Below are 18505 nucleotides of genomic sequence, written 5' to 3'. Positions count from 1 at the left end.
GTCTCCTACCTGCCCTTGGCCCACTACCTCTTAGCCCCCCCCCAAGAAATTTTTGGGTGTTACTCACGGGCTTTTTGGGCTTCCGTGCCAGACGCGTTCCCTCATAACTCCGGTTCCTCTCTCCGGTAGCCTCTGCTCTCCTCAGTGCCTCCAGCTGTTCCCATGGGAGGCGATCCCTACCAGCCAGGATCTCCTCCCATGTGTAGCAACCTTTCCCGTCCAATATATCGTCCCAAGTCCATTCCTCCTTCTTTTCCTGTCCCTTACTCCGTTTACTCCGCTGCTTGGTTCTGGAGATTTGGTGGGTGATTCTGTAACGGCGGTCCTCCTCCTCTTCATCTGAAGAGGAGGAGTATTGAGGGAACCAAGGCGCAGCGTAGTGAAATGACATATTTTATTAACGAAAACACGAACTTGATTAAACTAACAAAAACAACAAACGGTGTAGACCGACCTAGACGACGTACTTACATAAAACAAGAAAACGCACGAATAGGAACATAGGCTACACAAACCGAACAAACCGTAAACAGTCCCGCGTGGTGTACAAACACAGACACGGAAGACAATCACCCACAACGAACACTGTGACAACGCCTACCTAAATATGACTCTTAATTAGAGGAACGCCAAACACCTGCCTCTAATTAAGAGCCATACCAGGCAACCCAAAACCAACACAGAAACAGAAAACATAGAATGCCCACCCAACCTCACGTCCTGACCAACTAACACACATAACAAACTAACATAAATAGGTCAGGAACGTGACAAACTCGCAAAAACAAAAACCATTTGTATTTACCATTCACACCATAGTAACAAAAATACATAACATAGAAACAACTGAATGTCTCTGAATATTAGTACACATGTAGAAAACTGATTATCATTACATTCAGCTTCAAAACAGTAGAGCAACCGTGAAATTGTCTCTCTGATGCAACCTCACTGCCTGCACTGACGTCCATTGACTCAGAGTTGCCGCCGCCATTTTATCAGCTCGTAAAAAAACATTACACAACAAAACAATAACATGTAAAACGAACTCAGAAATCTCAAATACATGGATTCTTTATGAATTTATCTTGACGAAATAATGTATATTAATTCACTCAGACAAACCCAGTCTCTAACGATGTGACTTATCACGATCTTCACTCACTCGGTTTGACACAACAAAAACGTCATAAAACCTTCACCAAACGTGATAATACCTTGACGGATTTGCTACCTAACATGTTATGACATGTTCTTTCGATACTATAAAGTGTAAACGTGCTATTACATACCTGTAGTAATACATTTGAAACGGACACAAAAGCTATCGTCTTCATAGCACAGTTCTAGTGCTCCTTCTTCTTCTGAGGTTTTAACGGCAGTTGGCATCCAATGCATGTTGCATTACCCCCACCTACTAGACTGGAGTACAACTCGTTAATACTTCGCTTGGAAAAATAAACAAATACGCGACTATCTACACTCACAAATATACCACCCTACTCCACTATTTAAATCTATTTAGTGCTATCTCAGGCCAACAACCTGAAAGGATGGGACACCACCACTTAACACACCCTGTAACTATTTTGATGTCAAATCTCGCACACACAAATATCTCTCTGCAGCTGCCACCAGAACCTCAGTTTTCAGCTACCTACATTCCATCCCTTCAGTACAGTTGATAACCATTGCTATAAATGACAAAAATCCAATCTTACTGAAAAATATATCACTTGTTGGTTTAACACCTCTGTACTGGTACAAATCTACTACTCACACCGCTCCTCCCAGAATCCCTCCCCCTTGATCCATCTTCCTCTCCTTTCTTCACTGCCTCAGCATATGACAACTTCTGCACTACTCTAACCCTGGAAACCTCAACCTGCCTCTCTCGCACGGGACATTTCTGATCCCCAGCCCCATGGGAACCGCTACAATTAACACATACCACTACTTTCCCCAATGCTACACATTCCTTTGTCTCATGCCCTTCTGCACACTTCTCACACCCAGGAACCTCCCTCCTACACACTGCTGCCACATGCCCATAACCTTGACACCTGTAACAACGTAATTTATTCCGCACAAAAGCTTGTACAGGATAACTTATATATCCTAACGTCACTTTTAGTGCTAGTTCTTCTTCAATGTTTTATTTCAGGCTTCACCTATTGGTGTATTGCTACCAACTAGAGTACCGGTAGTGAATAAAACATTTAAATATCAGTCCTCCCGAGTGGCACAGTGGTCTAACGCACTGCTGTTAGCTGTGCCACTAGAGATCCTGGTTCGAGTCCAGGCTCTGTCACAGCCGGCCACGACTGGGAGACCCATGGGGCGGTGCACAATTGGCCCAGTGTAATCCAGGAGAGGGTTTGGCCGGCAGGGATGTTCTTGTCCCATGTGGGTAGTTGTTTTGTGTGTCTTCACCTTACAGAACTGTTTCGTTTCGTTCACTCTCTTGGTTGTTTTATTTGTTATTGCAGTGTTCAGTTTATTTATTAAAATTAACATGGACACTTACCACACTGCGTTTTGGTCCGATCCTTCCTATTCCTCATCCGACGATCGTTACAGGTATGCCATCAAGCCCTGGGTTTTTTCCAGACTGAAAGGATTTAATTGCTTCAAAAAGTTCTTCCTCTGTAATTTGGCCTTTGCACTGATCTTTCTGTACATTTGTTAATTTTCAATTTTTTTATATTATTTGGAAAGAATTCCTTACCATAATCTTCATTCAGCGGGAAAGGATGAGATGGAAAAGAGAACATCTGCCTAAAATAATTAGCTTCCTCTTTTAAAATATAATTCGGAGAATCATAGATGACTCCGTCTTCAGTAACGAGTTTCTGCAAATTATTTTTGTTAGCGTTCCTGTATTGGAGATTCAGGAAGAATTTTGTGCATTTTTCTCCATATTCCATCCAGTTTGCTTTATTTTTGTAATAGATTACATTAGATCGTTCTTGAATAAGTTCCTCAAGTTCTTTTTGTTTTTCCTCTAACTTATTTTGTATCTCTGTAGTATCCTTTTTATTGCTATCTACCTCGTACTATTAGTTCATGGATTTCCCTTGTTAGTCTTGGCTCTTTAGCCAGAAACTGCTTTTTTATTATTGATGAATATTGAATTGAATGACCCCTGAAGGTACATTTAAAGGTATACCAAACAGCAAACGGATTTGCTGAACCTATATTATACTGGAAAAAAATCTGTTATAAATTCTTTTGTCTTAGTTAAAAATAAGTTGTCCTCCAGTAAACTTTGATTAAATTTCCAATATCCACGTCCACGTGGAAAACCTATAAGAGTTATGTGAATGCCAATTAGATGATGATCCGATCGCATTCTGTCTCCTATTAAAACGTTTTAAACCTTTGATGCAAGAGAGAAAGATACAAGAAAGTAGTCAAGACGACTAGCTTGATTAAGTCTCCTCCATGTATATCTCACTAGGTCGGGGTTTTTTAGTCTCCAAATATCCACTATTTCTAATGTGTCCATAATATTTCTGATTTCCTTAAGGGCACGGTGATGATAGTTTGTAGAGTGATTAGCTTTACGGTCCATTGAGGTACTTAATAACACTGTGTTATAGTCTCCTACCATAATGATTAGATCATCTGTTGCCTGTAAGTTCAATAAATTGGTATAAATGTTCTCGAAGAAATGTGGATCATCCTGATTTGGACCATATAAATTAATGAGCCAATTCTCTTTTTCGTCCACTTTCATATTCAAAAGGATCCACCTTCCTTGCAAATCATTCCTGATTATTTGCACATTCAGATCGAAATGATTGTTAATTAATGTCATCACACCCTTTCCCCATTCCTTTTCCCACGCAACTTCATCTAAGGATGTAGAGTGAGTTTCCTGTTAACAGTATATGTTATATTCTTTTTCTTTTAGCTATGTAAAGACGGATCTTTTTTTATAAACTGCTAAACCATTACAATTATAACTGGCTATACTTATTTCACCCCTTACTGTAACTAGATACTATTCCCAGTCAAACTTGACCATAATTAGTGCTTGTAAAGTTACTGCCATCAGAGGTATTATGAAGGTCAAAACTAGAGCTTTCAAATGTCTGATATTTAGAATTCAAGAAAAAGGTTCTAGCAATATTTGTTTTATTCCTTTGCCTGTTTGCCTGTGAGCCAATGCCACAGATGTTAGAAAATTGAGACAAGATATGTGTGTGGCAAATCTGAGTGGGTTGATGTGTATGATATTGGATGGGATATAGTGAGAGTGTGTACAATGTCTGTATAAGAGTAAGACTATAATCTGTGATGTCCAAATAAATAATAACTCTGCCAATGTGCATGGTTGAGTGTCTATGTGTGTAACATGTAGTGCGTATAGCCTTGATATTCATGATGATAATTGTAATCCATATCGTATCACCATCATAGTTGCATCATAATTACCTTTAACATAATTGAAAAATATAACCCAGCATTTCCATAGCAGTTGACGTTTCACATGATCATGAAAGAGACCTTGCATTACTCTAGAGACGACTTCACTACAGTACAAATGTATTCCGTACAATATGTTATTATTCCCCAATGCCCCTATTCTGATATCTTCCCCTTGCTTGTTGTAAACATATATAAACTTGTAGACAAATACATAAAAAAGATAGACAAACAATAAACACATTAAATTATAAAACAGTTCTCAACAAGAGAGAGAAAGGGAGAGAAGAGATGAGAAAAGAGAGAGAGAGAGGAGAGAGAGATCAGGCGTGTGTGTGTGTGTGTATAAGTCCGTATGTGTAAGCAAGCATGTAATTGAGTATGTGTGTGTTCATATCCACTTCATAATGTTCAGATCATTTTACAGTTCCCATACCTTCTATTTTTTTCTCGTAACCTGAAGTCCCTGCAGAATTTAGTACAGCCACGGTGTTATGGAGCTCTCTCGGAATAGCTGTCCATCTATAAAGAGTTGGTCCACAATGATAAAGGCACGCCTACCATCCTTCCTTTGTTGTCTTTGTACCGGATACAGTCTCTTACGTCGTTCGTTTATCTCCCTTAGAAATTGGTCATTGAGACCGAATTTGGTCCCTTTAAACTCCCTTCCTCTGCTTTTGATCAGCTCCTTTTCTTTGGTAGTGTTCAAATTTTGCGATGATCGGTCGGGGACCCTTGGTCTTGTCGCTCCGAGCTCCAAGTCTGTGTATTCGGTGGAAAGCCACCTTGTTTACAGACTCTATAGGAAGTTTCAAGGTGGATTGCATGAATTCTCTGATCGCGCCCTCTGGATTATTGGATGCGTCCTCAGGAATCCCAGAAAAAAATAGATTTTCACGCATGTCTAATAGCGACTCCTTCATCACCCTGTTTTCCCTGAGTAGACAATCCATGTTGGAATCGTGGATTTTTACCTTGGCTGTGAGTGTCTTGTTTTTCTCTTTGGAGCGTGAGAATTACACTCTGGCTGATCTCCAACCCCCCCCCCTTCAGCCCTGCTAAGTAAATCGTCCGTGTCTGTAGATGAATCTGTTTTTCTTTTTTTTTGTCGGGTTAAAGTTATTTTGTGAGGTGGTCGGATCTTTCCACGAAGGAGTATGTTGTTCCTCCATAGCGTAAAGCTGTTGATACTCGTCGATTTCCCTCAGGATCTCCTGCAACCAGTTATTTTACAAAAAGATAACAATGAGTCTTTCCCACGACGACGACAGGTGTCTGTAGTACAGCCAGCTAGCACTCACTGAATCCACGCAAAACAAAGGAACACAAACTTGCAGTCCCAGCCGTAAAGGCTAACCGCGTCGTGGAATCCTTAGCAACAAAACGTTTGTTGGGATTAAAATTGATTTAATGAAAATGTTTTAATGTAAACAACAAACCGAGTGTAGACAGTACAATGTCCTGTTGCGCGTTCTGATGACGTTTTGACGCTGCATCACCACTTGGTATAGCAACTGTTCGGCATCTGACCGCCTAAACCAAATACTTTTAGACTTTTACTCAAGTAGTATTTTACTGGGTGGCTTTCACTTTTACCTTAATAGGAAAGGACTCTAGTATCTTAACTTTTACTCACATATGACAATTAGGTACTTTTTCAACCACTGCCTGCAATGCTTCCAATGTTAATTCCTGAACTCCCAAAAACCTTTCAGCAGCACGTACAATTCATCTTTACAATCGGTATCCTTCAACTGGTGAACGACGTTAGGAATCTCAACCGGCTGTGGGTCATCCACTACCATAGCTTCCTCAGCACCAATTGCTCTTTCAACTATTCCCCGCGCCACCCAGTAGGAGAACTACTGTACAGTCGTGGCCAAAAGTTTTGAGAATGACACAAATATAAATTTTCACAGTCTGCTGCCTCAGTTTGTATGATGGCAATTTGCATATACTCCAGAATGCTATGAAGAGTGATCAGATTAATTGCAATTAATTGCAGACTCTCTTTGCCATGCAAATTAACTGAATCCCCCAAAAACATTTTCACCGCATTTCAGCCCTGACACAAAAGGACCAGGTGACATGTCAGTGATTCTCTCGTTAACACAGGTGTGAGTGTTGACGAGGACAAGGCTGGAGATCACTCTGTCATGCTGATTGAGTTCGAATAACAGACTGGAAGCTTTAAAAGGAGGGTGGTGCTTGGAATACTTGTTCTACCTCTGTCAATCATGGTTACCTGCAAGGAAACATGTGCTGTCATCATTGCTTTGCACAAAAAGGGCATCACAGGCAAGGATATCGCTGCCAGTAAGATTGCACCTAAATCAACTATTTATCGGATCATAAGAACTTCAAGGAGAGCGGTTCAATTGTTGTGAAGAAGGCTTCAGGGCACCCAAGAAAGTCCAGCAAGCGCCAGGACCGTCTCCTAAAGTTGATTCAGCTGCGGGATCGGGGCACCACCAGTACAGAGCTTGCTCAGGAATGGCAGCAGGCAGGTGTGAGTGCATCTGCACGCACAGTGAGACAAAGACTTTTGGAGGATGGCCTGGTGTCAAGGGCAGCAAAGAAGCCACTTCTCTCCAGGAAAAACATCAGGGACAGACTGATATTGTGCAAATGGTACAGGGAATGGACTGCTGATGACTGGGGTAAAGTCATTTTCTCTGATGAATCCCCTTTCCGATTGTTTGGGGCATCCGGAAAAAGCTTGTCCAGAGAAGACAAGGTGAGCGCTACCATCAATCCTGTGGCATGCCAACAGTAAAGCATCCTGAGACCATTCATGTGTGGGGTTGCTTCTCAGCCAAGGGATTAGCTCACTCACAATTGTGCCTAAGAACACAGCCATGAATAAAGAATGGTACCAACACATCCTCTGAGAGCAACTTCTCCCAACCATCCAGGAACAGTTTGGTGACGAACAATACCTTTTCCAGCATGATGGAGCACCTTGCCATAAGGCAAAAGAGATAAGTGGCTCGGGGAACAAAACATCAATATTTTGGGTCTATGGCTAGGAAACTCCCCAGACCTGAATCCCATTGAGAACTTGTGGTCAAGCCACAAAAGGCGGGTGGACAAACAAAAACCCACACATTCTGACACACTCCAAGCATAGAATGGGCTGCCATCAGTCAGGATATGGCCGAGAAGTTAATTGACAGCATGCCAAGGCAGATTGCAAAAGTCTTAGAAAAAGAAGGGCCAAAACTGCAAATATTGACTATTTGCATCAACTTCATGTAATTGTCAATAAAAGCCTTTGACACATATGAAATGGTTGTAATTATACTTCAGTATTCCATAGTAACATCTGACAAAAATATCTAAAGACACTGAAGCTGCAAACTTTGTGGAAATGAATATTTGTGTCATTCTCAAAGCTTTTGACCACGACTGTACAGTTTCTTGATGTGGATGTTCCCTGTTATAATAACAATTGATACACGCCATTGGTCAGTTCCGGTGTTATGAAACTGATGGACACAATTTGTTAAAAAAAATAAGTATTTATTGAACTAGGAACATAGCATACATAACAGGTTAGGATAATTAAAGTGGCAGGTTAGGATAATTCAAGTGGTGTAACGGTTGTCAATGTCGTTCTCCTCCTCAGACGAGGAGGAGCATGGATCGGACCAAGATGCGGAGTAGGAGGTATTCATGATTTTAATGGCAAACCAACAAACACTACAAATTTAACAAAACAACAAACGTGACTAACCTGCAACAGTCCTGTGTGGCCCAAACGCTGACACAGGAAACAAACACCCACAAAACACCAGTGAAACCCTGGCTGCCTTAGTATGACTCTCAATCAGAGACAAACGATACACACCTGTCTCTAATTGAGAATCATACCAGGCCGAACACAAAACCCAACATAGAAATACAAAACATAGACTGCCCACCCAACACTCACGCCCTGACCAATAAAGACATACAAAACAAGAGAAAACAGGTCAGGAACGTGACATAACCCCCCCCTTAAGGTGCGAACTCCGGGCGCACCAGCACAAAGTCTAGGGGAGGGTCTGGGTGGGCATCTGACTACGGTGGTGGCTCAGGCTCTGGGCGAGGTCCCCACCCCACCATAGTCACTCCCCGCTTCCGTATCCCCCTCCCAATGACCACCCTCCAACTCAACCCACCTAAATGAAGGGGCAGCATCGGGATAAGGGCCAGCACCGGGATAAGGGGCAGCAGCTCCGGGATAAGGGGCAGCAGCTCCGGGATAAGGGGCAGCAGCTCCGGACTGAGTGGCAGCTCCGGACTGAGTGGCAGCTCCGGACTGAGTGGCAGCTCCGGACTGAGTGGCAGCTCATGACTGTAGGGCAGCTCATGACTGTAGGGCAGCTCATGACTGTAGGGCAGCTCATGACTGGAGGGCAGCTCATGACTGGAGGGCAGCTCATGACTGGAGGGCAGCTCATGACTGGAGGGCAGCTCATGACTGTAGGGCAGCTCATGACTGTAGGGCAGCTCATGACCGTAGGGCAGCTCATGACTGTCTGGCGTCTCTGGCAGCTCCTGACTGGCTGGCGTCTCTGGCAGCTCCTGACTGGCTGGCGTCTCTGGCAGCTCCTGACTGGCTGGCGTCTCTGGCAGCTCCTGACTGGCTGGCGTCTCTGGCAGCTCCTGACTGGCTGGCGTCTCTGGCAGCTCCTGACTGGCTGGCGGCTCTGGCAGCTCCTGACTGACGGACGGCTCTAGCGGCTCCTGACTGACGGACGGCTCTAACGGCTCGGGACAGACGGGCGGCTCTAATGGCTCGTGGCAGACGGATGGCTCAGATGGCGCTTGGCAGACGGATGGCTCAGACGGCGCTGGGCAGACGGATGGCTCAGACGGCGCTGGGCAGACGGATGGCTCAGACGGCGTTGGGCAGACGGATGGCTCAGACGGCGTTGGGCAGACAGATGGCTCAGACGGCGTTGGGCAGACAGATGGCTCAGACGGCGTTGGGCAGACAGATGGCTCAGACGGCGTTGGGCAGACAGATGGCTCAGACGGCGTTGGGCAGACAGATGGCTCAGACGGCGTTGGGCAGACAGATGGCTCAGACGGCGTTGGGCAGACGGATGGCTCAGACGGCGTTGGGCAGACGGATGGCTCAAACGGCGTTGGGCAGCCGGGCAGTTCAGGCACCGCTGGGCAGACGGGCAGTTCAGGCACCGCTGGGCAGACGGGCAGTTCAGGCACCGCTGGGCAGACGGCAGACTCTGGCCGGCTGAGACACACAATAGGCCTGATGCGTGGTGCCGGAACTGGAGGTACCGGGCTGAGGGCACGCACCTCAGGGCGAGTGCGGGGAGGAGGAACAGGGCTCTGGAGATGCACTGGAAGCCTGGTGCGTGGTGTAGGCACTGGTGGTACTGGACTGGAGACACGCACTTCAAGGCTAGTGCAGGGAACAGGAACAGAGCACACTGGACTCTCGAGGCGCACTATAGGCCTGGTGCGTGATACCGGCACTGGTGGTACCGGGCTGAGGGCACACACCTCAGGGCGAGTGCGGGGAGAAGGAACAGTGCGTACAGGGCTCTGGAGACGCACAGGAGGCTTGGTGCGTGGTACCGGAACTGGAGGTACCGGACTGGAGACACGCACCACAGGGCTAGTGCGTGGAGGAGGAACCGGGCTCTGGCGACGCACAGGAAGCCTGGTGCGTGGTGTTGGCACCGATGGTACTGGGCTGAGGGCACGCACCTCAAGGCGAGTGCGGGGTACTGGAACTGGAGACCTGGTACGTGGCGCCAGCCCCGGAGAGCTGGTGCATGGGGGTGCCACAGGAGAGCTGGTGCGCTGAGCTGGCACAGGACGTGCAGGGCTAGGAAGGCGCACAGGAGGCCTGGTGCGTGAGGCTGGCACAGTCTTCACCAGACGGCTAGCCCGCACCTCAGGACGAGTATGGAGACGTGACTCAGGTGACATCAAATCCCCGACATGTTCCGTCGGGCAGATGTCGTGCCTCATGCACCAAACCAACAAATCCCTCATTTCTCTCTCCTTCAATTTCCCCATTAGATCCTTTACAGTCTCTATTTCGCTCACCTCCAATACTGCCCTCACTGGCTCTGGTTCCATACTTGGCTCCTTCTGGTCAGCAGGGGAAGTTGGCTCAAGTCTCCTACTTGACCCAGCTACACACCCCTTTAGGCCCCCCCCAAGAAATTTTTGGGTGAGCCTCTCGGGCTTCCAGCCGCTCTGCCTTGCTAGCACCTCATAATGCCGCCTCTCCGCTTTCGCTGCCTCCAGCTCCGCTTTGGGGCGGCGACACTCCACTGGCTGTGCCCAGGGTCCTTTACCGTCTAGGATCTCCTCCCAAGTCCATTCCTCTTCTCTCCATTGCTTTGGTTCTTGCCGTCCTTCTCCAATCCGCTTGGTCCTGGTTTGGTGGGTGTTTCTGTAACGGTTGTCAATGTCGTTCTCCTCCTCAGACGAGGAGGAGCATGGATCGGACCAAGATGCGGAGTAGGAGGTATTCATGATTTTAATGGCAAACCAACAAACACTACAAATTTAACAAAACAACAAACGTGACTAACCTGCAACAGTCCTGTGTGGCCCAAACGCTGACACAGGAAACAAACACCCACAAAACACCAGTGAAACCCTGGCTGCCTTAGTATGACTCTCAATCAGAGACAAACGATACACACCTGTCTCTAATTGAGAATCATACCAGGCCGAACACAAAACCCAACATAGAAATACAAAACATAGACTGCCCACCCAACACTCACGCCCTGACCAATAAAGACATACAAAACAAGAGAAAACAGGTCAGGAACGTGACAAGTGGCAGGTTAGGAGAATTAGTGGCAGGTTAGGTGAATTAGCTTGGCAGGTTAGGAGACTGAGGTTAAGGTTAGGAAAAGGGTGAGGGTTAGGGATTTGTTTACCATGCAGGTTTGGATAACTAACGTGGCGGTTAGGAGACTGAGATTAAGGTTTGGAAAAGGGTTATGGTTTAGCTACAATGCTAAATTTGTCAACAACTGTTGTCCCCAACGCAAAAGAAACGGCCACGGACCAATGGGGAGCATCAATTGGTGTAAACTTGATTTCATGAAACACCCGATATCAGAGAACGCCCCTAATTGCGGTCTGCAATTACACCCTTCTCGGCTCAAGGGGTCAGGCTTCCAGTCTATAAGCATGCTTTCCACTGTGCTCAGAGGGCATTTTCGATACTGCAGTTCAGCTGAAGCACGGCCAAATTCCCATTGATGGCCCCATAGCGAAGTCACATTTAAAAAAAAAACATTTTTATCATCAAGTTTGTTAACAAAACATTCATTGAATGATTCAAGTAATTGCCTTAAGAGTCAGATTTTCTCCCATCACTCACAGCCAAAGTTATTAACTATTTTAGATTCATGCTGTGAGGTGGGTGAGCTTATGCCACATGCAGATGCTGAAGGGAAAACACACCTCTTGATCTGTGTGTTTATAATGTAGGTCAAGGTGCAGCCTCGTCTCATAGACTAGCTGTAGCATAGTAAATATAAATCTGGGACTCTCAAAATAGTATGATAGGTAAGTTATTCTGGTTACATAAGACAGATGGTTACTTAATAAATGGAACTTGGTGGTGCTGTACTGTAACAGCGAGTGTAACGGATGTGAAATGGCTAGCTAGTTAGCGGTGGTGCGAGCTAGCAGCCTTTCAGTCGGTTACGTCACTTGCTCTGAAACCTAGAAGTAGTGGTTCCCCTTGCTCTGCAAGAGCCGCGGCTTTTGTGGAGTGATGGGTAACGACGCTTCGTGGGTGACTGTTGTTGATGTGTGCAGAAGGTCCCTGGTTCGCGCCCGAGGTTGGGGCGAGGGGACGTACTAAAGTTATACTGTAACAGTGAGCTGAGCCAGTTGAAAGTATTGACGCCAGGGATATATTGTATTCATTTATTTCTGGTACTCTCCTACCTGAGCGGCATGAGGCCTGTGTGGCGTTGCACTGTTAAAATCATCCCAGTGTGGAGATGAAACACCTGTGTGTTACAAAGCCACATGCTCTGTCCTCTCTGATCTACCTAGGTGTTTTAATGTGGGTAATACAGAGATAATACTAATACCGAGATAACCACTGCTCTACCTAGGTGTTTTAATGTGGGTAATACAGAGATAATACTAATACCGAGATAATCACTGCTCTACCTAGGTGTTTTAATGTGGATAATACTAATACAGTGATAACCATTGAACATGCATTTTCCATTATGTCATTGTGTTAACCATTTCAGAAACGTACATCTGTAGTTTAAAGCATATACAGGGCATTATACAAGACCCCTTGACGACATTTTCCACATTTTGTTACCTTACAGCCTTATACAAAAATTGATTAAATGCATTTTTTCCCCCTCATCAATATACACACTATAACCCATAATGACAAAGTGAAAACAGGTTTTTAGAAAATTTTGCAAATATATAAAAATGAACACCTTATTTATTATTCAGACCATTTTCTCAGACTCGAAATTGAGCTCAAGTGCATCCTGTTTCCATTGATCATCCTTGAGATGTTTCTACAACTTGACTGGAATCCACCTGTAGTAAATTCAAATGATTGGACATGATTGGAAAAGGATCACACCTGTCTATATAAGGTCCCACAGTTGACAGTGCATGTCCGAGCAAAAACAAAGCAATGAAATCAAATAAATTGTCCGTCGAGCTTCGAGACAGGTTTGTTGCAAGGCACAGATCTGAGGAAGAATACCAAAACATTTCTCAAATCTCTGTTGGCTGGGCTCCCTGCTTGTGCCGTCAAACTCCTGCCCCACGTTGGGCGCAAACCTTTTAAGGGCTCCCGAGTGGCGCAGTGGTCTAAGGCACTGCATCACTACAGTCCCTGGTTCGAATCCAGGCTAAATCACATCCAGCTGTGATTGGGAGTCCCATTGGGAAGCGCACAATTGGCCCAGCATCGTCCGGGTTTGGCCGGGATAGGCCGTCATTTTAAATAACTATTTGTTCTTAACTGACTTGACTAGATAAATAAAGATTAAATAAAACATTTGTGGTTAGGGTTACAACAGTGTGGTACAAATAATAATAATAATGTGACACTGACAAATTGAGGAGAAATGTATTTACTGTGATATGTGGTTGTCTCACCTGGCTATCTTAAGATGAATGTACTTAATGTACTGGTGACATCACAGGGTCAGAGAGAACTCCTGACTGTAGTCATACAAAAACACTCCCGGCACTCAGCCCATAAGAACCATTCATACTGTCAGATCTAATATGAAGAACTGAATACAACCATAAGAACCATTCATACTGTCAGATCTAATATGAAGAACTGAATACTAAAGAGAAGAGGTTGACCAGTACATATTCATGTAACTTTATTTTTCATTGGCAGATCAATAACGTTTTCTTCAATGCAGTTATCCAAACACATTCATGATCAGTAACTAAAATAACTCATCTAGCTTTAAAGACAATTAATAAACACATGTATTCATTTCATAAACTGCGTATCATTAAATAAAGTTGTAAAACAATCCCCCCCAAACTAATGGTGAAAAGTGATCATCACACCATCTCTATCTGATACATGTTATGGGTGGAAGGTAGCCTAGTGGTTAGAGCGGGCCAGTAACCAAAAGGTTGCAAGATCGAATCCCCGAGCTGACAAGGTAAAAATCTGAACCCACTGTTCCTAGGCCACCATTGTTAATAAGAATTGGTTCTTAACTGACTTGCCTAGTTAAACAAAGGTTCAATAAAAACAATTAAAAAGGGTATACTAGCTCCTTCCCACAGAATACTGCAGAGGGACAACCTGGTCTCAGAGCAAAACGTTTTATATTATACAAAAAACATCAGTGCCACTCCTTTTAGTATGTTTGGACTATCACAGTAAATAAACTAAAATATAAACTAAACATGTTTAAAGTGTTGGTTTCATGAGCTGAAATAAAAAAAAATTTGTCAAGATAATCCATCCACCTGACAGGTGTGGCATATCAAGATGCTGATAAAACAGCATTATCATTACACAGGTGCACCTTGTGCTGGGGGACAATAAAAGGCCACACAACACAATGTCACATTTGTCTCAAGTTTAGAGAATGTGCAATTGTCATGATGAATCCAGGAATGTCCACCAGAGCTGTTGCCAGAGAACTCAATATTTATATCTCTACCATAAGACACCTCTAAAGTCCTTTCAGAGAATTTGGCAGTACATCCAACAGGCCTCACAAATGCAGATCACATGTAACCACGGCAGCCCAGGACCTCTTCACCTGCAGGATTGTCTGGGAGGGGGCTGAGTAGTATTTATGTCTGTAATAAAGACCTTTTGTGGGGAAAAACTCATGCTGATTGGCTGGGCCTGGCTCCCAAGTGGGCCTATGCCCTCCAAAGTCCCACCCAAGCCTGAGCCCCTGCCCAGTCATGTGAAATCCATAGATTAGGGCCTCATTTATTTCAATTGACTGATATCCTTATACGAACTGTAAATCTTTGAAATTGTTCCATTTAGATTGTTGTTCAGTATAATACGACTTGTAGGACATATCAGATGTTAAGAATTACAATTCATATGTTATGTTACGCATTGCTATTCATACAATATGTTACGAACTTGTAATATGTATGATATGTTACGAATTCCAATTTGTTGTTGCTAACGTTAGCTAGGTTAGGGGTGAGGGGTTTAAGGTAGAGTTAAATGGGTTTAGGGGAAAGGTTAGCTAACATGCTAAGTAGTTGCATGCTAAGCTAACATGCTAACATAGCTAAAAATTAGTAAGAAGTTGCAAAGTTGCTAGTTAGCTAAATTGCTAAAGTCGTCATTGATGAGATTCAAACACGCAGCCTTTGGCTAGACGTCTATAGTCTTTGGTGTGTTAAGTTGCTATGGTGAGTGAAACTCACCCAAAAGTCAGAGCAGACATAAGCAGGCTTCTCTCATGCCTGTGTTCTCTGATTAACTTTTTTCTCTCCCCTGTGTGTGTTCTCTTATGACCTTTTAGCTGAGTTGATGTTTTGAAGCATTTTACACAGTCAGAGCAGAAGTAAGGCTTCTCTCCTGTGTGTATACGTTCATGTATTTTTAAGTGGGAAAGTTGAGAGAAACTAATTCCACAGTCAGAGCAGAAGTAAGGCTTCTCTCCTGTGTGTTTTCTCTGGTGAAGTTTTAGCTCAGTTGCTGTTTTAAAACATTTTCCACAGTCAGAGCAGGAGTATGCCTTCTCCCCTGTATGTATACGTTCATGTGATTTTAAGTTGGAAAGTTGAGAGAAACTAGTTCCACAGTCAGGGCAGAAGAAAGGCTTCTCTCCTGTGTGTGTTCTCTGATGAACTTTTAGCTCATTTGCTGTTTTGAAGCATTTTCCACAGTCAGAGCAGGAGTAAGGCTTCTCTCCTGTGTGTATACGTTGGTGTGTTTTTAAGGTTCCGAGATGATAGAAACTCGCCCCACAGTCAGAGCAAACGTAAGGCTTCTCTCCTGTATGTATACGTTCATGTGATTTTAAGTAGGAAAGTCGAGAGAAACTAGTTCCACAGTCAGGGCAGAAGAAAGGCTTCTCTCCTGTGTGTGTTCTCTGATGAACTTTTAGCTCATTTGATGTTTTAAAACATTTTCCACATTCAGAGCAGAAGTAAGGCTTCTCTCCTGTGTGTATACGTTCATGTGATTTTAAGTTGGAAAGTTTAGAGAACCTAGTTCCACAGTCAGGGCAGGAATAAGGCTTCTCTCCTGTGTGTGTTCTCTGATGAACTTTTAGATCAGTTGACGTTGTGAAGCATTTTCCACAGTCAGAGCAGAAGTAAGGCTTCTCTCCTGTGTGTATACGTTCATGTGATTTTAAGTTGGAAAGTTTAGAGAACCTAGTTCCACAGTCAGGGCAAGAATAAGGCTTCTATCCTGTGTGTGTTCTCTGATGAACTTTTAGCTGAGTTGATGTTTTGAAGCATTTTACACAGTCAGAGCAGAAGTAAGGCTTCTCTCCTGTGTGTATACGTTCATGTGATTTTAAGTTGGAAAGTGTAGAGAACCTAGTTCCACAGTCAGGGCAGGAATAAGGCTTCTCTCCTGTGTGTGTTCTCTGATGAACTTTTAGCTCATTTGCTGTTTTGAAGCATTTTCCACAGTCAGAGCAGGAGTAAGGCTTCTCTCCTGTGTGTGTTCTCTGATGAACTTTTATCTCATTTGCTGTTTTATAACATTTTCCACAGTCAGAGCAGGAGTAAGGCTTCTCTCCTGTGTGTATACGTTGGTGTGTTTTTAAGGTGCCCAGATGATAGAAACTCGCCCCACAGTCAGAGCAGACGTAAGGCTTCTCTCCTGTATGTATACGTTCATGTGATTTTAAGTTGGAAAGTCGAGAGAAACTAGTTCCACAGTCAGGGCAGGAATAAGGCTTCTCTCCTGTGTGTGTTCTCTGATGAACTTTTAGCTCATTTGATGTTTTAAAACATTTTCCACATTCAGAGCAGACGTAAGGCTTCTCTCCTGTGTGTATACGTTCATGTGATTTTAAGTTGGAAAGTTGAGAGAACCTAGTTCCACAGTCAGGGCAGGAATAAGGCTTCTCTCCTGTGTGTGTTCTCTGATGAACTTTTACATCAGTTGACGATGTGAAGCATTTTCCACAGTCAGAGCAGGAGTAAGGCTTCTCTCCTGTGTGTGTTCTCTGATGAACTTTTAGCTGAGTTGATGTTTTGAAGCATTTTACACAGTCAGAGCAGAAGTAAGGCTTCTCTCCTGTGTGTATACGTTCATGTGATTTTAAGTTGGAAAGTTTAGAGAACCTAGTTCCACAGTCAGGGCAAGAATAAGGCTTCTCTCCTGTGTGTGTTCTCTGATGAACTTTTAGCTGAGTTGATGTTTTGAAATATTTTACACAGTCAGAGCAGAAGTAAGGCTTCTCTTCTGTGTGTATACGTTCATGTGATTTTAAGTTGGAAAGTTTAGAGAACCTAGTTCCACAGTCAGGGCAGGAATAAGGCTTCTCTCCTGTGTGTGTTCTCTGATGAACTTTTAGATCAGTTGACGTTGTGAAGCATTTTCCACAGTCAGAGCAGGAGTAAGGCTTCTCTCCTGTGTGTGTTCTCTGATGAACTTTTAGCTGAGTTGATGTTTTGAAGCATTTTACACAGTCAGAGCAGAAGTAAGGCTTCTCTCCTGTGTGTATACGTTCATGTGATTTTAAGTTGGAAAGTTTAGAGAAACTAGTTCCACAGTCAGGGCAGGAGTAAGGCTTCTCTCCTGTGTGTATTTTTAGGTGTATTTTTAGCTTTGATAGAAATGGGAAAATCTCTTCACAATGTGGGCAGTGATGAGACCTCTTCGCTCTCTGATCTTCCTGCTGTTGCACTCTGGATGTAGAGAATGTCTCAACATGGTATCCTGTGTAAACATCAGAAGAACCAGTCAGTTGGTGTGATATACATGTGAATCAAATGTATTTTATGAAGCCCTTTTTACATCAGTAGTTTTCACAAAGTGCTGAACAGAAACCCAGCCTAAAATCCCCAAAGAGCAAGCAATGCAGATGTAGAAGCAGTGGCCACAAACTCTCTAGAAAGCAGGAACCTAGGAAGAAACCTAGAGAGGAACCAGGCTCAGAGCGGTGACCATTCCTCTTCTGGCCATCCCGGGTGACAGGTAGCCTAGTGGCTAGAGCAACCGAAAGGTTGCAAGATCGAATACCCGAGCTGACAATGTAAAAATCTGTCGTTCTGCCCCTGAACAAGGCAGTTAACCCACTGTTCCTAGGCCGTCATTGAAAATAAGAATTTGTTCTTAAACTGACTTGCCTAGTTAACCTTTTTGGGCGCATGTCCAAACGCTAGTGGGACACCTACGACAACATCCGGTGAAATTGCAGAGCGCGAAATTCAAAATACAAAAATCGTAATATTAAACATTCATGAAAATACAAGTGTCTTACATCATTTAAAAGCTTCTTGTTAATCCAACTGCGTCGTCAGATTTCAAAAAGGCTTTACGGAGAAAGCATACCATGCGATTATCTGAGGACAGCGCCCCACGTCAAAATACTTTTTAAACCAGCACAGGCATCACAAA

At 44.0% G+C, this 18505-nt stretch overlaps 1 protein-coding gene across 1 annotated transcript; it reads right to left on the bottom strand.

Moving 5' to 3' along the window:
- Positions 1 to 15136: 15136 nt before the first annotated feature.
- LOC120033675 (zinc finger protein 658B-like) lies at positions 15137 to 17621 on the bottom strand (the record flags this gene model as incomplete). The annotated part of the gene is made up of 3 exons (XM_038980108.1): positions 15137 to 16273; positions 16526 to 17197; positions 17450 to 17621. Coding segments are annotated over 3 exons (1776 nt in total), but the record flags the coding sequence as incomplete, so codon positions are not given.
- Between the last annotated feature and the right edge of the window lie 884 nt (positions 17622 to 18505).

Source organism: Salvelinus namaycush, chromosome 40, assembly GCF_016432855.1.
Source record: "Salvelinus namaycush isolate Seneca chromosome 40, SaNama_1.0, whole genome shotgun sequence".
NCBI lineage: Eukaryota > Metazoa > Chordata > Actinopteri > Salmoniformes > Salmonidae > Salvelinus > Salvelinus namaycush.
This window is presented reverse-complemented; position numbering and strand designations above follow the sequence as displayed.